At 40.6% G+C, this 21,286-nt stretch overlaps 1 protein-coding gene across 1 annotated transcript in view; it reads right to left on the minus strand.

Annotated features, from left to right (window-relative positions):
- The window catches only part of Atp8a2 (ATPase phospholipid transporting 8A2), a 412,827-nt gene that overhangs the window by 91,706 nt on the left and 299,835 nt on the right, over positions 1 to 21,286 (minus strand). The window contains exons 30-32 of the mRNA XM_048341628.1: positions 7,635 to 7,696; positions 6,368 to 6,424; positions 2,119 to 2,226 (exon numbers count right to left, since the gene is read on the minus strand). Of these exons, the coding sequence (XP_048197585.1) occupies positions 2,119 to 2,226; positions 6,368 to 6,424; positions 7,635 to 7,696 (227 nt within the window). The remainder of the gene's footprint in view (positions 1 to 2,118; positions 2,227 to 6,367; positions 6,425 to 7,634; positions 7,697 to 21,286) is intronic.

Here is a 21,286-nt window from a genome sequence, read left to right on the forward strand (position 1 = left end):
AAAAGCAGTCCTTTCCAAGAATGCCCTCTCACTCCTAGGCTCCTACCAGCCTAGAGCCCAAGAAGTGGACATGAATGAGTATATTTCCTACAGTCTCTCATTTAAGTCTTTGCCTCACTGCACCTGTGCATAGGTACCCTTTCTATGACACACACTGGATTCCCCATGGCGCAACAGAAAGTCTTTTTGAGACTTCAGGCTAGGCTTAGCTACTATCTACACAAGTGGCTCTCCCAAACTATTTTTTTAATTGTCTAATGCTTCCCTCCCACTTTTCCAAGGCCCAGTAAACTCTTGAATCAAAATAGAAAGGAACTGAGCACCAATGGTTATTCTAGCTATTCAGGAGGCTGATATCTGAGAATCACAGTTCAAAGCCAGCCCACGCAGAAAAATCCAAAAGGCTGGGAGTGGAGATGTGGCTCCAGTGGTAGAATGCCAGTCTTGAGCAAAAAAGCTCAGGGACAGTGGCCAGGGCCTGAGTTTAAGACTCAGTACCAACACACACACACACACACACACACACACACACACACACACAATTATTAGCCTCCTGATGAAACAATTCAACTAAAAAACATAAAAATGTCACTGTTCCAGTAAAAGTGTTTATATAAAGTAAAATGTAATTTAATAAGATCATTTGCTCTTGTATAATAGGAACAGCTTACCACAAAGATACTCCTGAATGTCTGGGCTATGTCATGAGAAATACATCATTAGGTGGTTTCCTTGTTTGAACATTATAGTGGAAAACATACACAAACTCTAATCTCTGTGATATCATTAGATCATATACAGCCCATGATCATATGCACATTCACCATTAAGCTAAACCTTGAAACCTGCAAGTGGACAGGATTCATCCAATGAGAACATGAGTATGTTAAGTAGTTGCATGATGAGCTTGGCCCCTCTGAAGTTTGAAAATTAATTGCTTATTCATCTATTTGCAATGAGTTACCCAAAGGAATGGACACACAGAGGGCTTGCTATAGCAGTGCTGTGGAGAACACACAGGGGCTTTCAAAGGGCTCCATTTCCCAGGTGCACCTCAACTGACCCACAGACTGTCAGCTGATAGATCCATTGCTTATAAAATTCCCCAAGTGAGCTTGGTGCTGGTGGTTCATGCCTGACATCCTAGCTTAGAAGGTAGAGATCTGAGGATTGTTATTCAAAGCTATCCTGGGCAGGAAAGTCTGTGTGACTCTTATTTCCAATTAACTACCAAGAAAGCTGGAAGTGGAGCTGTCACTCAAGTGGCAAAGTACTAACCTTCAGTGAAAAAGCTAAGGGGCAGCATTCAGACCTTTTCAGACATTGAGTTCAAGCTCTAGTACATGAGAGAGAGGAGAGAGGATAAAGGAGAGGGGAGGGAGAGAGAGAGAGAGAGGAGAAGGAGGAGGAGGAGGAAAAAGAAGAGGAGGAGGAAAAAGAAGAGGAGGAGGAAGAGGAAGAAGAGGAAGAGGAGGAGGAGGAGGAGGAAGAAGAAGAAGAAGAAGAAGAAGAAGAAGAAGAAGAAGAAGAAGAAGAAGAAGAAGAAGAAGAAGAAGAAGAAGAAGAAGAAGACGACGACGACGACGACAATGCAGAGCATTTTCCAAAGAGTATAAAGGCCTTCAATCAATCTTAGTCTAACTCAAAAAAGTCAATATTCTGTATCATTGCTGATCTGGTCTAGCAGCTCGTAGGTTTATCTTTCACAGGTAACTAATTACCAATTAAGCAGTTAGGCATGCATTTAACTTTTGAACCTCTCATTAACATAACCACTGAATAATGAATGGGTCAAGGTGGCTCTCATTTTCCAAGGACCATGGCAATTCATAGCAGTGCTGTTTGTAATTAACACAAAATTTGTTACATGTGTACATTCTGGGTAAGTTAGAGGATTGATGGTGAAAACACTTAAATGATCAAATGCCATTTCAATAAACTGGACAGCCTCTTCTAGGTGCTCTAATCAGTTGATCTCCCGATAAGTTTTGATGGAATTGGGTAACAATGGCCTTTCCTGAAGTTGATAGTCACAAGACAGAAAGCCCACTCATTCACACACATACAAATATGATTGGCGTAAGAAACCGAGACACACCCAAGATGTGTGGTACTGACCTGTCCTTTCATGTCTGGAGCAAGGGGAATCGTAGGCCAGATGGTTGAGTAGACACCGAAAAACACCAGCCAGATCAACATGCTTCCCCACACGGCCAGATGACTGAACTGCAAAAGAAATAATAGATGCTCAAGAAGTGGCTCTTTGGCTCAGGTGGTAGAGTGCTAGCCTTGAGCACAAAGAAGCTCAGGGACAGAGTCCAGGCCCTGAGTTCAAGCCCCACAGCTGACAAAAAATAGATGCTCATTGGTTGGCAGTGATTCCCCTTCTCCTCAATCCAGCTTGCTGCAGGATCCCTATCCCAGCTATCTTTCCTGATGGAAAGACTATGACAACTCTCTAACTCTCCAAATCAATGGAAAGTTCATTTTCCTAACTCTTTTGTCCTGGAATGCGTGTGTGTGTGTGTGTGTGTGTGTGTGTGTGTGTGTGTGTGTGTGTGTGGTATATGCTACTCTGGGTCTTCAACTCAGAGCCTGGGCATTGTCCATGAGCTTTTTCTTCTCCAGACTAGTGCTCTGCCACTTGAGCTACAGCTCTACTTTCAGCTTTTTGGAGGTTAATTGGAGATAAGATTCTCACAAACATTTCTGCCCAGGCTTGCTTCTGATCATGAGAGGCTGAGATGTTCAGATCTCAGCCTCTGGAGTAGCTAGGATGAGATGTGTGAGCCACTAGTGCCCAGTTTGTCTTGGATTTTTGTGAATTGAAGTCACTAGTGACAGCTGACTAAAATGGAAATAAAAGTGCTTTTTGTCCCAGATGACCTTCTCCTCTATGATCTATGCCCTAGCTAGAGCAGATACAACTTAGAATAGCTCTAATGTGTGCTCCACCTTATGGCTGTATAAAATACTGATTTAGTGAGGCTCATAGGACAGACAAAAGATAAATAATGATTTGTTTATAATTTTGAGATTTTAAATTTCTCATTAATTTTGCAAAGATTTTTTTTAAAAAAGTCTAAAGCAGGCTACTCTGGAAGGTGAGATCTGGGAAAGTTAGCCTATGAGGCTCCTTATCTCTAATTAACCTCCAAAAAGCTAGAAATGGAGCTTGGGCCCAAGTGGTAGATACTAGCCCTGAGCATAAACTCTTAGGGATAGAACCCAGGACCTGAGTTCAAGCCCCAGGGCCAGCAATACACACACATACACACACACACACACACACACACATACACACACATCTAAAATGAACATACATCTTTTAAAACTTTACATATATTTTGCTTATGTCACTTTCAATTTTCATTGGCATAGTTATGAAGTACAGTGTGATAAACCAGTACATTACATGATCAGATTAGGGTAATTAGTATATCCATCATCATAAGCATGTGATATTTTGTGTTGGGAACACTTGAGGTCCTGTCTTGTAGTTGTTTTGAAATATACTTTTAATTATTATTAATCATACATCCTTTATGCCCTAAAGAACATTAAAATTTATTTCTCCCACCTAACTGTACCCTATATAATCAGCCATCCTCTTCTTCTTCCTATACTTCCTAGGCTCTGGTAACCACTAAACTCTGTTCTACATCCATGAGATCAACTTGCATATTACATTTTAATGCCCCCCCCTTTAGGTATCTATGGGGTTTTTATTTTTTTCTCTTTTGTGCTCTTAGTTTTCTTTTTTGAGATGATGGAATTTGAAACCAGGCCTTTTGCAGGCCAGGCAGGTGCTCAAGACACATCTTCAACCCCCTTTCTGTTAAAATAATCCTTGACTTCTCCCTTGTTTTCTATTTCCAACAACCCAACCTCTTAGTAAGTTTTTGCTTTTTTTTTTTCCAGTCCTGGAGCTTGAACTCAGGGCCTGAGCACTGTCCCTGGCTTCCTTTTGCTCAAGGCTAGCACTCTACCACTAGCACTTCTGGCTTTTTCTATATATGTGGTGCTGAGGAATTGAACTCAAGGCTTCTACCACTAGGCCATATTCCCAGCTCCCCCCTTTTGTGTGTGTGTGTGTGTGTGTTTCCTTGTGCTGGTCTTGGGGCTTGAACTCAGGGCCTGGGTGCTGTCCCTGAGCATTTTTGCTCAAAAGTAGCGGTCTACCACTAGAGCCACAATTCTACTTTCAGGTTTTTGTTTGTTTGTTTGGTGCTTAGCTGGAGATTAAAGTCTAACACACTCTCCTGTCTAGGCTAGCTTTGAACTATGATCCTTATATCTCAGCATCCTAAGTAGCTAGGATTATAGGCATGAGCTACTGGCACCCATCCCATCTTAAGTACATTTCTTTTTAAAAAACAAAATCTGTCCACAACTCACTACAACTCCTCTTCCAACACTCCAGGTAAGTCACCTGCAAAATCTGCCATTGTCTCTTAACAGATTCCTTGACAACATAGTGACTTTCTGTCTTCAGGCCCTCTGCTTAGCAAAGTGTTAGCTAAGTCCCTTTAAATAGTATTCAAGCCATGATACCTCAGAAGAAAAAAACAAAACAAAAATAACCAGTAGTCCTCAAATCTAAATCACCAAACTGTCAAAAACAGGGAGCACATAAACAAATTGGGATAGCAATAAAACCTACTATTGTTTAATCATGAACAACGCCTTTGTAGAAAAATATTTGAAGGAATCAGAAATGTTCTGATAGAATTTTATGAAAAAGTTACAAAACTACATGCGTTAAAATACCTCATGCTAGTAAAAAAAATACATACACAGCTGGATGCTGGTGGCTTACATCTATAATCCTAGTTATTCAGGAGGCTGAGATCTGAGGATGGAGGTTTGAAGCTAATGTGAGCAGAGAACTCTGTGAGAGTGTTATTTCCAATAAACTATCAAAAAGCCAGAAGTAGTGGAGATGTAGTTTTAGAGTACTAGCCTTGAACACAAAAAACACCCACCAAGGTCCTGAGTTCCAGCCCCAGGACTATTATACACACATACACACACACACACACACACACGCACAGAAGAGTATGTGAGATAACATGACAGTATTATTAGTGATTATTACTTGGCAATGAAAATATATGGAAAAACACATATGTTGTCCTCTCTACTTCTATGTTTGTGTATCCTTCAAAGACAAGACTGTATTCATTCGAAGCAAAGGGATTACTGATAGCTTTGAGATTTCTTAGGTGCCAGGCAAATAAAGCATCAGAAACAACTGGATTGCAGACTTTTCCCGATAAAGACTGAGCAAAGCTAGGCACCAATTTCTCACACTTATAACCCTAGCTACTTGGGAGGCTGAGATCAGAGGATGGCAGCTTGAAGTCAGATGAGCAGGAAAGTCCATGAGATTCTCATTTCCAATGAACCAACAAAAATCCAGAAGTGGAGTTTTGTAGCCAGTAGAGTGGAAAAAACTAAGTGGAAGCACCCCAGTCCAAACCTCAGTATCAGCACAAAAAGAAGAAGAAAAAAGACTGAATCATAATTTTTTATGTTGTACAGAAGGGTTATAATTCCATCAGTCAGGTAATGAATACAATTTTTCTTGGACAATGTTACCCTTTCCTTCACTTTCCCCCAGTTTTCTCCTTTTGTCCCTGTCTATAAGCAGCGTAGTTCATTTTTTACATAGTATATATTCAATATCATGACTGCACTTGTTTACCTTTCCTACCTCCATTCCTGTGCCCCCTTTTGGTCACTTAAAAAGACAATAACAACAAAAAAGAACCAAAACAAAAAATAACTGAAGTAATAACAACAACACCACCCTGCCACTGCCAAGTTTCCATTTCCTGGAATTTATTTTGATAAATTATATTTTAGATGTTCAGAGGAGTTACACCTTTGGGTTCCTCCCCTAAGGTATCCTCCTTTAGTCTGTTTGTATGTAAATTCATACACATAAGTTACCATGTCTAGTTGTATTTTAGATATAGCTTCTACATATGAGAGAAAACATGAGCCATTTATGTCTCTCTGAGCTGGCTTATCTCACTTAACATGATTTGTTCTAAATCCAGACATTTCCCTGTAAATGACATAGTATTATTTTTTTCTAATGGATGACCTAAGCTCCATTGTGTATAAGTACCTCATTTTTTTGAACCACTCATCTATGTAGGGCTGTTTCCATAATGTGGCTAGTGTGAATAGTGTAGCAGTGAACATGGATGTGCTAGTGTCTTTACTGTATCCTGACCTGTAATCTGAACCAAAACTTTTACATGCAAATTTTTAAATAAGATAGCAAGACATTTTTGCTATTTTCTTAATAGGAAATTATAGCATATAACTACCTGTCTTGGAAAGAAAAATAACTCACTTTCGTCCAAGCTGTCGTCTCCAATCCAGCTTTCAGACAAACTGTGACCACAACATACTGTGAAAGGAAAGAAGAGTGCTTAAAAAATATCTTTCCATGACAAGTACCAGTTTTTCCAGAGCTAATTCCAAGGCTGCTAATGCTTTCAAAATGCCATTTTGCTAGCTAACTCTTCAAGGATTGTTTTTATTTGTGCTGGCTCTGAGGCTTGAACTCAGGACCTAAGTGCTATCTCTTAGGTTTATTTGGCTCAAGTCAAGTGCTCTGCCACTTGAGCCACACCTCTTTTTAGTGATTAACTGCGGATAAGAGTCTCAAGAACTACCCTCAGAACTCAGCCTCCTCAATAGCTAGGATTACAGACTTGAGCCACTGGTGACAGACCTCCAAGGATTGTTTGTAAGGAACAAACAGGCAGGTTTATTTAATGAAATGCTCTTACTATAGTGAGTGTCTTTCTACAAACATCAATTTTGCCTTTCCTTAGATATCTAGGGACAAAATCCCCTTCCTGATTGTGCTTTGCTTTTATGGGTGATTAAAAACAGTTATTTGGGCTGGGAATATGGCCTAGTGGCAAGAGTGCTTGCCTCCTACACATGAAGTTCTCGGTTCGATTCCCCAGCACCACATATATGGAAAACGGCCAGAAGGGGCGCTGTGGCTCAGATGGTAGACTGCTAGCCTTGAGCAAAAAGAAGCCAGGGACGGTGCTCGGGCCCTGAGTCCAAGGCCCAGGACTGGCCAAAAAAACAAAACAAAACAAAACAAAAAACAGTTATTTGAAGAAGGGAAATCCATTCATTCCCCGGCCAGGAATTCTGACTCTAAATCTTTGCTAAACAATGATGTAAGCATTTCTTAACCATTCTGAAGTTAAGAAATCTATAGAATAACAATATTTATCATAGCTGAGCACTGGTGGCTCATACCTATAATCTTAGTTACTCAGGAGGTAGAGATATGAGGATTGTGGCTTGAAGCCAGTTGGTACAGGGAAGCCTGCAAGACTCTTATTTCCAATTATCCACCCAAAAGCCAGATGTGGAGGTGAGGCTTTGGTGATAGAATGCCAGCCTAAAACTGGGAAGCTCTGGGACAGTGCAAGGGTGCTTAGTTCAAGTTTCAAGCCCCAGGACCAGTACAAAACAACAACAGCAGATTTACCATTAAGAATTTTAACAAAGTAAACCTTACATAAGGGATTAGATAGGTATAACCCACGTGTGTGTCATTTGGGAAGCCTTTGATAAAAAGATATACCTACCGTATAAACAATATTTCCAACAAATAAGTAGTCTGTGGCATGACCACTGGCCAATGGAGTATCTGAAAAAATGAAGAAATTATCATTAACTTCTAAGTGATGGCAACCTATTTTATGCAGAACATGGAAACTGTAGGAACATCAAATGTTTAAGGCATTTTAAACTGAATATTCAGGCTGTGAGTATGGCCTATTGGCAAGAGTGCTAGCCTCATATACACGAAGCCCTAGGTTCGATTTCTCAGCACCACATATATAGAAAAAGCCAGAAGGGGCGCTGTGACTCAAGTTGGCAGTTCAAGCCCCAGGACTGGCAAAAAACAAAAACAAAAACTGAATATCCTGTGATTACAAAAACCCTTTCTCTCAGTAACTCTCTTAGTTTTTCATCTTGTTTTTCTCTGAAGCACACATACTGAAGAGCCAGACTTTGAAGTCAGGCCCCACTTTACCATGTGAACCCCACTTTACCACGTGAACCTGAGATAAGCAGGCCCTGTGAGCAAACCCAGGACAAGCTTATTAGGGCCCAACCGGTCAAGAACTCTAACCGCTGGGAATGCTTAACTCTAACTGCCCCCAGAATGCCTCGAGCCCTGTGCCTTGAGCCCTGAGCCAATCAGATTTGTACCGTGTCTTAATCTTGCTTGCTTGAATACCTGATTGCTATAACTTTGTTTTTTGTCTTGCTTGAACACCAAATGGCTGTAACTTTGTTTTTTGTCTTGCTTGAACACCTGATGGCTATAACTTTGTTTTTTGCCTTTATAAGCCCTGTGCAATCGCAGCTCAGGGCTTCCTCCTAACCTCCGCTGTGTCGGTGGGTAGGACGAGGCCTGAGTTGCAGCTTGCTTGAATAAAGCCTTGCCTTGCCTTTGCATTTCAGAACGTCTGAGTCTTGGTGGCCTTCTTGGTGGTCGTTTCTCGACTTGGCATAATACATACAAAATCAGATTTCCAATCAAACATCTGATATGCATTGAAATTTACATTTTTATATAAAAGATTAAAATCTTTAATGTACTGAACAACTCATGGGGGGGAAGGGAAAGGGGGAGGGGGAGGGGGGTTAAGGAGGAGGTAACAAACAGTACAAGAAATGTATCCAATGCCTAACATATGAAAGTGTAACCTCTCTGTACCTCAGTTTGACAATAAAAATTTAACAACAACAACAACAAAAGAAATGTACCCATGGCCTAACATATGAAACTGTAAAAAAATAAAAAATAAAATAAAAAATAAACCTGAAAAAAAAAAAAAGAAGCGTGAAGGAAGGGGTGGGGGGAATAGGAGAATAGGACAGGAAAGGGTGGCACTGATAAAGATGCATTATATTCATAATGGCTTTGTTAAATGGTAACTCCTTTGTGCAACTGCTTAAAGAAAATTTAAAAAATAAATTAATTTAAAGAAAAAAAATTAAAAATAAGAATAGAATGACAGGAGAGATTTAGCTAATCAGGACGCTGAGATCTGAGGATTACGGTTCACAGCCAGACCAGGAAGGAAAATCTGTGAGACTCCAAATTAACCACCAAATCTCCAATTAACCACCAAAAAGCCACAGTGGAGCTATGGCTCAAGTGGTAGAGCACCAGATTTCAGCAAAAGAGCTAAGGGAGAATGCCCAGGCCCTGGATTCAAGCCCCAGTACTGACAAATAAAATGCCCCTCCCCCAACAACAATAAATCAACAGAACTGGAATAAGAACATATTGATTTAGAGCGAGCATGGGGATATTTCCAAGTTTACATTTACTATTTATCTTTTTTTTCTCAGTTGGAATTGTACATCAGTAAAAGAAAACTGTATTAATACAAAATCAATTTATAATGATTGAACTCTATTTGGTGGGAAGAATATAACTCCCGTTCTGATTTGTAGCTACATGAATTTCTAGAGTCTAATAATTGGTGGGAGGCAAACAATCCAGCAAGAGCTGTTTAAAAAATTTTACGAAGGATATTCTATATGCAACTAATTGCTGTTAATCATAGTTATTCTACTTTGCCATTTGGCATTGATCTGCCTATTTCAAATACGGAAATGAATGTTGTAAGCTCGCAGAGCTTGATAAGAAATTGTCAGGCTGCCAGCAAAAGTTTGTTTTCATTAACTGAATTAGAAAAATGGACCCCAAGGAATGAAAAGGAGACAACCTTAAGGGGGAAAAAATCAGTAGACTAAGAGGTGCTCATTTGAAAAACCACTAGCCACCTGGGTATTACAGTGCCAGCCTGTACTCCTATATTCAGGAGGATGAGGTAGGAAGATTATGTTTGGGGTGCGTGTGTGTGTGTGTGTGCACACACATGTGTGTGCCAGTTCTGGGGCTTGAATTTGGAGCCTGGACACTGTTCCTAAACTTTTTGCTCAAAGATAGTGCTCTACCACTTGAGCCACAGCTCCACTTCCAACTTTTTTTGGTGCTCAATTGGAGATGAAAATCTCATGGACTTTTCTGCTTGTACTAACTTTAAATCATGATCCTCAGATCGAGAGGCCCCTAAGTAGACTGAATTACAATTATGAGCCACTGGCACCTGGCTTGGGAAGATAACTAAAGTCCATGGGCACAAAATGTGGTGAGATTCTATAGGACAGGAAAGGGAAGGAAAAGTGGAAGGAAGGGGAGGTGAAAAGGGAAGAAAAAAGAGAGGAAAGCTCATATCTGATATGAAGAGTATTTCTAGGACAGAACTGAGGTGGGCAGAAAGTTAAGAGATTCACCTGACAGAAATTCATACCATATAAAGAAATATAGAGTGAACAATTCAGGGGTAGTAGGAACCTTTGGGGATCTAATCTCTCATACTGAGTGATTAAGGGATATTTTCTTTGTTCAAAGTTTCCTTACTCTTAGCACTATTGACATGTTGCCAGACAATTCCGAGAAACAGGTATTTGGCCCTAGTTAGGCAGTAAAGGATAGAAAGGCAACTGGGACAAAGGCTGACATGGTTGGAAACAAAGAAAGGACAATAAATCGCCTGTCTTATTCCTGGGTCAGCAGGTTCCAAGTCCTGGCACATATGCTTTAACCAGATGCAAAAGCCCTCTCATTTTTGCCCAGGATGGGAGGGGTCCAGCCACACAAGAGCTTACATCCAATCAGAAAAGTCTTTGGCAGTATGTGACCACTGCTTAACAAATCAAACCAAAGATACATCCCCCAAGAGGGAGGGGACTAAGGACCAAATATCTAGCAGAACAAAGAAGTCTCAGACTTTCCCTCATGGGGTGACAGGATGGTCCCCTCCTCACGAGAGGAGTCTGCTAATTCTTCCTAATTACGTTCATGGCTCTTCTTTCACCTTCAAATAAACTTACTCTGTTTACCTCAAATATTTTCCTGACTTTTTATTCTTTCCAGGGCAGAGAAAAGGACCAGACCTGTCCCTAGATCTTACCAATTCTTTTCTTTCTTTTCTCTCTAATATTTTACATTAGTTTATTTCTGGTGTGTATCTTTATGAACTGTACACACTAATGAAATCCAAGGCAACTCCCCAATACATGGAAACAGCATTCACCAATCAAATCCAACCTCTATCATCTCCCCTTCCTCTGGTCCCAACCTCCAGCAATTATACTTACACTCAGGCCACATATGAAAGAACATATGTGGCTCTGGTCTCTTTGTGCCTGTTTGCCAAATTTTATTGACATGTGTGGTGGATCATGCCCCGTGAATGTCTGGTAGCATTCCTGCCCTCTACCTAGTAGATGCCTATAGTACTCTCTTGGTTAGTACAGTCATACTGGGTGTGGTAGTACATGGCTGTAACCTCAGCCCTTGGGAGGCTGAGACGAAAGGAGGCAAAATCATCTCTGGTTGAAGAACATTACATGTGAGGAAAAAGAGGAGGTGGAATAAAACATAAGAATGTAGGGAATAGGAAGAAAGCCCATCTCTTCAATTGAAGAAAAGAGGGAAAAAATGTTGAAAGCAGATTAAAAAAAGCATGGCTAGGTAATCAGGGAAAAGGACTCCCCTGCTCCCAAAGAGGTTGTGCATTCTTCACCATGGTCTGTGTGTATGGTAGACTTCTATACATCTCATCGCCATAATCTTGGGCAATCATGTATGAGGGGCCCCTGAACATCATGGCCCCTAGAAGACTTACACATAACAATGGACCCAAGTAAAGTATACCAGTATGGGCATCCAGTCAGAGGGGCTAAATGACATGTGGAGAGCTCGTGCAGGCTTTGTGTAGCCTCTGATTGGGTCTGGGGGCTGTTATGGCCCACATGCTGTCCAATATCTTGAGAGTCACATAACTCTCTCCTAGAGAGAGGGAGAGAAATTATTAACCCCTGTACAATGTACCTCAGGTGGTGCCCTCTCTTGGGACCCTTCCTATCTAGTGGGAGCTCTGCTTCCTTCAATAAAATCTTTGCCACTTTTACTTCTCCCTCTTTGTCACTGGACCCATTCTTTGAAACCAGAGACAAAGGACCTGGCCCTGGTATTACAGTTTTTCAGTGTCACTGTGGTAGCAGAAGCAACCATGGGATCCTGGAAGGAGTTCCAGAGGGAGTCTGTGTGGAGTACAAAATTCACACAACTCACGAAGCTGGGGCCCTTCACAAAGGGAAAGCTCTTTGATTACCTGGAGGCTGAGAGCTGATTTATGGAGACAGCAGCTCCACAGGGAAGGATACTGAAGACTATTGAGCAGAATGTTGAAAATCTGGCAGAAAATGCAACAGGGAAACCTGAAGGACAGTTTTCCCACCATCATATCCAGAGTTTCACATTGCATTCATTTCTAAAATGCCCTGAGTTAACGCTACTGTCGTTCAATGAGATGTTTATACTTCAAGTAATCTGAGCTCTCAAGTTTTGGTAAAAATAGGATAAATCTGATATTTCAGCTCATCTTTTTGGTGGGATAAACTCAACCAGTACATTTTCATTTCTCAGTGCAGGAAATAGTATCTACTTCCCTAATCAAAACTAATGGCATCTGGAAATAATTTATTCCCCTTGGAGACAAACTACCAAACCAACTTTAGATTCTGGGACTCTTCAAGAGCCTCTGAAACTACAATATCCTCCAAACAAGCCACCATCATTGCTTCGTGCATAGCTCAGTGGGAAAATTCCCAGGGAACTGTTTTAGAAACAAGCACCTATATATACAGTTCCACATTTAAAACTGTCCTATCAGCTTTTCTCAGGAAAACATCAGTGGATGCAAACATTCATAGCCATAGCTTGCTGACAATTTAAGAGCAGAAAAGCCAAATTCAATCACCCATCTTATCTCTAATACAGGTTTCTTACAAAATAATCTTCTAAACCCAGGCATGTGGGTCACACTTACAGTGCTAGCTGGCTACTCAGGAGGTTGAGATCTGAGAATTGTGATTGAAGCTATCCCAGGCAAAAAATCTGTGCCATTTTTTTAAATCTCCAATTAACCACCAAAAAGCTAGAAGTGGAAATGTGATTCAAGTGGTAGAATGCCAGTGTTAAGCAAAAAAGCCAAATGAGAGCATGGGGCCCTAAGCCCAAGTCTCAGTACTGGCACAAAAGAAAAAAAAATATTCCTACTTTACTTAATCCCAACACTGTTTGATTCTGCCACTCCTACCAGGAAAGCACCTTTCCTGACATTTTTTGCCATCTTTATTTTAGTCAAAGATTCAAGCTTTCAAGTGAACGTTTTTGGGGAAGAAGGCCAAGCCCCCAAACTTAGGTTGGTTGCCTAAAGCAGACTTCTGACATTGTTGTCCATCATTTGTGTAAACTAAGATGTTCTCCTAAGAACATTATGAGAAAGCAACACTGAGAATAGGACAGAAGGATACTGGGGGTGGGGTGGGAACAGTGACAGAGTAAAGGACATTTCAGGTACAAGGGAAGCCAGCTGCCGGGAGGTGGACTCAGGGTTGAAAGGTGAGCTGATGAGTGGGAGTGGGGCCAGAATAGAGGTCAACAGGGGTCAAGCCATACAAGCCTCTAGAAAGGTCCCAGTGAAAGAAATGCAACCCAAGTGCACAGTGAGACATATGATCACATCCAAACCTTTGTTTCTCATCTTCCTAACCAGCAAGGGAGTTGAGCTCTTCCTAACAGAAACCCATCATTAGCACACAAAAGCTTAAAAAAGAGCAAGGAGAAAGGTGAGAAGACTTCACCTGCCCACTGCTTCAGAGCAGCTGGCTTTTAACTGAACCTGCCTAGGATAACCAATCCTTTTGCAAATCTTGATCAGATCTTTGCATGGGGACTGAGCTGAGAAAGAAAGGCTTTTGTCTCCTGTCTCCAAAGTTTAAGATTATTTCTACAGGGTAAAGAAGACAAAGATGAAACACTGAATCACTTGTAGACTGATCTTGAACTGCACGAGATGTAAAATCTACTTTAATGACAGTGCTTATTAAATACTTAAGAGATGGAAATAACATCCTGAATCTCAGACAAGAGACAATCTTGTGGCTTCAGGATGCCCTGGCTCAAAGCAGCTGTTGAGGTTGTGCTTCCAGACTTCCATTATTTGCATTTTTAAAAGCTGGATCCAGGTACCAACATAATGTAGGATCTGACAAATGAGGTCTGAGTATACAGTCACCACAACAGACTCTTGTGAGCAACTGGATAAAAGCCATAAAATGTTGCATGCAAAAACTTCTTTGAAAATACTTGTGGGAAAAAAGCCATGATTTGTAAGAAAAGTATGCCTCATTTCCAAGAGACTTCTTTCTAAATACTCCAAAGGTTTATGTTGATGGTGTGTGTGTGTGTGTGTGTGTGTGTGTGTGTGTGTGTGTGTGTGTGTGTACTAGGGCTTGAACTCAGGGTCTGAACACTGTCCCTTACTTGTTTTTTGGGGTTTTTTTCCTCCTCAAAGATGGAGGACAACTTGAGCTACATCTCCACTTGAAGTTTTTTGCTGGTTAATTGGAGACAAGAAATTTCCTCTTCAGGCTGGCTTTCAACCATAATCTTTAGACCTTAGCCTTCTGAGTAGCCAGAACTACAGGCAGGAGCCACCAACACCTGTCTAGTTGATGATATTTCTTATATAGATGTCATTTAATTAAATTCTCATTAAAAACATTACATCACTATCCAGCAAAACCACAAAATATATTTCAAGAATGGCTCTGATAAAAGGCAAGAGGTGAAGACAAAGCTAAAGTATAGTATTGTACAGTAAGGGAAAAAATAGTTTACTAATCATGAAATCAGATGAGAGGATTTATAAGTATTTTTTCTGGTGGAGAACAAATCAGGGCTCAGCCAAAATGACGGCCATAGTCATCTCAAGTACACATAATATAGTAGGGAGAGTAGGGAGAGTTGTAGAGGACCAGTCCCATTGCCTTGACAATAAGGCTTTTGCCAAGACATTTTGGTCAGAGAACAAATGCCAAGTTCCTGCTTCCTTTTCTCTCCATTTTTCTTCAACAATTTTTAGCAGTACAATTTCAGAGCAGCATAGATTCCAGAATATAAATGAGGTCCCCACCCCCCTGGCCTCACTTTTTGGGGTCTTATAAGAATATAGAGGCCCAGAGGAGGCTACTCCTAGATTTCTATCAAGGATGTAGCTGTAGTAAAAGTTCCAGGTATCACATTTATAAATAAACTTTTATAACTAGCCTGCTATTATTAACTATCATTTCTTCTCCCAATACCACATACTTTACTTTTTCCTTTCTTTGTCAAGAATGGTCTAAAATCTTGGAAAGGGTTTTCTAAAAAGGAGGGTTTACACAAGTGTTAGTGATTATAATTACACTCATAACTAGTGTTGGGTTAAGTTCCTGGTTGTGTAAGCCTTTTTTTCTTCTCTCTGCTGACATTTCAGCTGGATGAAGTTAAAGCTGTGGAACACAAATTTCAATCTTTTCCTCTCCTTTTGTTGACTAAAAATAGATTTGAAAGATGAAGCAAAGCCAGGCCCTGGTGGCTCACACCTGTAATCCTAGTTATTCAGGAGGCTGAGATCTGAGGATCTTGGTTTGAAGCCAGCCTGGGTAGGAAAGTCTGTGAGACTCTTATCTCCAATAAACTACTAAAAAGCCAGAAGTAGAGCTGTGGTTCAAGTGGTAGAGTCCTACTCTTGAGCAAGAAAAGCTTAAGGAAAACACTCAGGCCCTGAGTTCAAGTCCCAAGGCTGGATGCTTCCCTGAGCTTTGTTTTATTTTGCTCAGGCTAGTGTTTTACCCCTTGAGCCACAGCTCCACATCCAGCTTTTTGATAGTTTATTGAAAATAAGAGTCTCACAGACTTTCCTACCTGGACTGGCCAAAAGAGTAGATTTTAAGATTTTTCTACAATTAGAAACAGGAGGCTAGGTATATCAGGTAGGAAAGCTTCTTTTAACAGGAGTCAGAAATAAGACAGGGAAGAGTGTGGGCCACACAGCCTTTATTGAGATTCTTGAAGAAATGAAGGGTCAGAGTTCAGGGTAGGCACTCTGAACAAGTTTAGAATTAGCCAGTTTGAGTAATTGCAGCAGATTGGGAGGGCGAGGGGAGGTGCTCCCATGTTGGCTGGCTCCCTGGTTCCCTGGATCTTTTTAGGGCAAGTAAATACAAGCTTGGGATGTGAGAGTCTGATGAAGATACTCCTGGATTTGGTTTGTATATATGTACATGTATGTGTCTATATGATATATGTATATATGTATTTACATGTGGATATTTATATTTACTTCTGTGCATGTTTATGTATATATGCATGTGTATATATGCGTATCTATCTGTATATCTATAGTTATAGATATAGCTAAATATCTATATACACACATATACATACGCATATACATGCACATCTCAGTCATACTTACAGCGTGGTCACTTTATTTTAGCTCATGGAGGGGTGATTTCTACTGGATCATGGCCCTAAATGCACCAGTACCAAGGATATAGAAAATAAGAAAAATATAGTTAATGTGACTAGTGCATTTCTCCATGATATAGTGGCATGGGAGAGAAATAAACCTTTCCTGGGTGAGGCCTCTCAGTTCAGCTTCCTGTTGATGACATATAAGAGTGAAATCTGGATGCTGAGTATTAGTAGCTCATTCTTGGAATCCTAACTACTCATAAGCCTGAGATCTGAGGATCACAATTCAAAGTCAGCCTGGACAGACAAATCCAACAGATTCTTATTTCTAGTGAATCAGCAAAAATCCAGTGAGTCCAGTGTTAGAGGGCTAGCATTGGGTGGAAAAGCCCAGTGAGAGCATGAGGCCCTGAATTCAAGCTCTAGTACCAGCACATATGTGCGCATGCGCGCGCGCACACACACACAATAAGAGAAAGAAATCTCAAAAGTCAGGGCTTCTCTTGAGCACTTCACTCTTGTATTTAAAACAAAACAAGAAAGAAATCTTGGGCTGGGGATATGGCCTAGTGGCAAGAGTGCTTGCCTCATATATATGAAGCCCTGGGTTCGATTCCCCAGCACCACATATATAGAAAATGTCCAGAAGTGGTGCTGTGGCTCAAGTGGCAGAGTGCTAGCCTTGAGCAAAAAAGAAGCCAGGGACAGTGCTCAGGCCCTGAGTCCAAGCCCAGGACTGGCCAAAAAAAAAAGAAAAAAAAAAGAAAGAAATCTTGCTTCCATTTTTAAACATACTCTGATTTGCTTAGTAACGAATGAGTAACTTCAGATTTATAAATTTTACTTCCATGTGTAGAACTTTCAAAGTCTTTCTGAAAGAAATCTTTCTAATCCTTATTTTTAAAAGTTCCTGTCTTCGTATGTATATGTTTCAGTATTTTATAAACTTCAAGTACTCTATCTTCTCAGCCGGGGATCCCAGAGGGGATCAGTTACACTGACTGGCTAGTTCCCCTTTTTGTCCCTTTAAACTTTCATATCTCCCTGAATATTTTTCATTCACTTCTCATCCTTTCTATCTTAAATTTTTGTTTTTTTTTGGTTTTTTTTTTTTTTAGTCCTAGGCCTTGAACTCAGGGCCTGAGCACTATCCCTGGCTTCCTTTTGCTCAAGGCTAACACTCTGCCATTTGAGCCACAGCACCACTTCTGGCCATTTTCTATATATGTGGTGTTGGGGAATTGAACCCAGGACTTCATGTATACAAGGCAAGTACTCTTGCCACTAGGCCATATCCCCAGCCCTTCTCATCCTTTCTAAACTACACACATAATTAGTGTGTGCTGGTATTAGGACTTAAACTCAGGGCTTTGTGCTCTCACTTTGCTTTTCTACTCAAGGCTGGTGCTCTACCACTGAGTCACACCTTAATTTTTGGATTTTTTGGTGGTCAATTGAAGATAAGCATCTTGGAGATGAGTCTGCCTGGGTTGACTTTTAGCTGCGATCCTCAGATCTCAGCCTTGTGAGTAACTAGGACTATAGACATGAGCCATTACTGTCCAGCTGCCAGTTACTTTGAAGGAGAACAAATACCAGTGCATTGTTCATTTCAGAGACCTGATTTTAAAATATAGTATTTGGGCAAGATTTGTATAGTATAATAGATAGATCTGTATAGTATAGTATAACAGACTATCAGAGATAGGTCCTTGTTTCTCTTACACTCTTACATTTCCATTACACACATAACTTGCATGAAACATATTCTGAAAGGCCCATCAGGAGTTTGATCGCCCTTCCTTTATCCATACCACCTCAAGGAATTGTCTCATAATTACTACCCTCAGGTCCCATTCCCCTATGCTTTCTTCCTCTTAAATTGTCCTTGCTCTGACCTGCTCTTGAAAGCTGTAACTTGTCCTGTCTGTCCACTCTTTTCTTCATTCATTCATGTTCATCTTTCAAGTCTGTCTCCATATTCTCTTGGAAGCAGTCTTTATGAGTGTGTGTGTGTGTATGTGTGTGTGTGTGTGTGTGTGTGTGTGTGTGTGCATATGTAAGGCACTGTCCCTGAGTTTTTGTGCTCAAAGCCAGCTCAAAGCCACTTGAGCCACAGCTCCATTTCCAGCTTTTTGTTGACTAACTGGAGGAAAGAGTTTCACGATCTTTCCTGCCTGGGCTAGCTTTGAATTGTGTTCCTGACATTTCAGCCTCATGAGTAGCTAGGATTAAGGAATGAGCCACTGGCACATGGATTCAAAACAGTCTTTAAGGCCCAAGTTAGATTTCCTTAGGATACATTCTACTTAAATTGGCCCTTCCTTTTTTAAAATTTAAAATTATTATTTTTTTGAGGGTGTGGTACTGTTTGTACACAAAGCCTCATGCTTGCTAAACATTGCCTTGCCATTTGAGCCACACTTACAGCTCATTTTTGGGTTCAGTTACTTTCTGGATAGAGTCATGTACTGAACTGTGATCCTCCCATAGCTGGGGTGACAAATGCACATTACAACCTCAGAGACAGTTGGTAGTCTCACCCCAATTTAGCTTACTGTAAAAAAATGCAAATTATTAGGATTCATATGCTATAAGACACTCAAGTTTATAATAATAACGTGGGTCAAAAGAGGCTAATAGGGGGGTGTGAGGGAAAAACTGAGTGCAAAGGAAGAGATGACATTGTCTGAAAAGAAATGTACTGATCTGACTTATAAAGTGCCAATCCCTTTGTACATCACCTTTATAATAACAATAAAAATAATTCAACAATACTATGGGCAAAAAGAGGTATGCTGTTTTATTTTTATTTCTGTCAGAGTGATGCATAGAGGCATTACAGTTTCATATGTAGGGCAGTGAGTACATTTCCTTTTTTTTTTCAGTGTATTGTTTGCAGCTAATTCTTTCCTTTTGTGAGTATACTTCTTCAAACTTGTTACCTCCTCCCTCATTTTCTCCCCCTTTCCCCCCTTCCCACTTCCGTCCCCTATATTGTTTTATTTTATTCACAATGTTATAGTAGCACATTTTATTTATTTATTTATTATTTATTTGGTGGCAGTTCTAGGGTTTGAACAAGGCCAGGGTATTCTCTCCCCTCCCCCCCCCCCTTTTTTTAACCAGTCCTGGGGCCTGCACTCAAGGCCTGAGCACTGTCCCTGGTTTCTTTTTGCTCAAGGCTAGCACTCTACCACTCAAGCCACAGCACCACTTCTGGCTTTTTCTATATATGTTGTGCTGAGGAATTGAACCCAGGGCTTCATGTATAGGAGGCAAGCATTCTACCACTAGGCCATATTCCCAGCCAAGGCCAGGGTATTCTTTAGGTTTTTTTGCTCAAGGCTGGCATTCTACCACTTGAGCCATACCTCCACTTTCGTCATTTATTTTTTAAAAGTTCCAAAGTTCCAAAATGCCCTTTCTAAAAATGTTGAAAGATTTTGCCTCTTACTTAATGGCAATACACAAGCATTGATTTGTTTCTTAAAGGACTCTTGGGAATCAGGATCAATATGCTCAAAGAAGCTCAAAGAAGCTTTCTCTCCTGGGATACTTCCTACCACCGCCTTCTAAAATTCCATCAGGAAAAATCTGAAAATGTCTTTTTCAAATCAAAAGTAGTTTTTCCATTCTTTCGCCAAAGATCACATTCCACCTTGAGGAGGGTTGCTTAGCTATGCAGACTAGAAACGCCAACAGAAACCCCAAGTATGGCTTGACACCAGGGACCTTGATGAATCTCAGGGCCTATGAAGGTGATATATATGGTCTTGACCTAGAGTCACTTTCAGTTTAAAGGGTCAGTTTGTGTGTGTGTGTGTGTGTGTGTGTGTGTGTGTGTGTGTGTGTGTGTGTGTGTGTATGTGTAGGTTTATGGGGAGGGGGAAACAGACTATGAACAGGAGCTTGAGGTTAAGAAGGCTGAGGGAAAAATCTGATTTACTGACTTGCTTGAGTGGAAATTTTTATTTTCAAACTTGGAAATGAAACATCACAAACTCCATTAGCAAAAGAGTGCTTTGAAAAGTCTATCCAAAAACCATGCAAAAAGTAAGCAAAGCAAAAATTTTTGGAAACCTTCTAGGAAATGAATGATCTACCCATACCTTCTCAAGAATATTTTCTTCCCTAGTTAGGTACTGGTGGCTCCTATCAGTAACTAGCTACTCAGGATCTGAGGATCCAGCCTGGGCAGATGAGTCCACGAGCCTCTTATCTCCAGTTAACCAGCAAAAAGCTGAAAGTGGAGCTTGTGGCTCAAGTGGTAGAGCATGAGCCTCAAGTAAATGAAAAGCTCAGGGACAGTGCTCAGGCCCTGAGTTCAAGTCCTAGGACTGGTACAAAAACCAAACCCAAACAAAAGAGTAATTCCAGCCACTGGGGAGGATGAGGCATGAGAATCATGAGTTTGAGGCTAGCCTAGGCTAAATAGTGAGATTTGTTTCAAAAATAAACAAACAAAAAAATAAGAATGTAGTAAGAACTCACTAGTACATAGAACCTTAGCACACATAAACAGGCAATTGAATCTAATAACACATCCCTGATCTATTGAACTTGAAATACTTTGACTGTCTCCTCCTATGGATACAAACCTGGGCCACATTAAAAGAGGGCAGTCAATTGCTTCTATGCAAGTCACACACTTGATATTGCTTTGACTACCCAAGACACACAGCTTCTGAAATGAAATGATACCCAGCACTCTTCTCCGTACAATCTCTTGCTTCTAGAATCACCTTTAAACCAAGTAATTCCATTAGGACAAAAGATAAAGCACAGAAAATAATCTCACTAGAGTGGTCTTTTGAAGTGATAAGTCTGGAAAATTTA

The sequence above is a fragment of the Perognathus longimembris genome, chromosome 3 (genome assembly GCF_023159225.1).
Source record: "Perognathus longimembris pacificus isolate PPM17 chromosome 3, ASM2315922v1, whole genome shotgun sequence".
NCBI classification, from domain to species: Eukaryota; Metazoa; Chordata; class Mammalia; order Rodentia; family Heteromyidae; genus Perognathus; species Perognathus longimembris.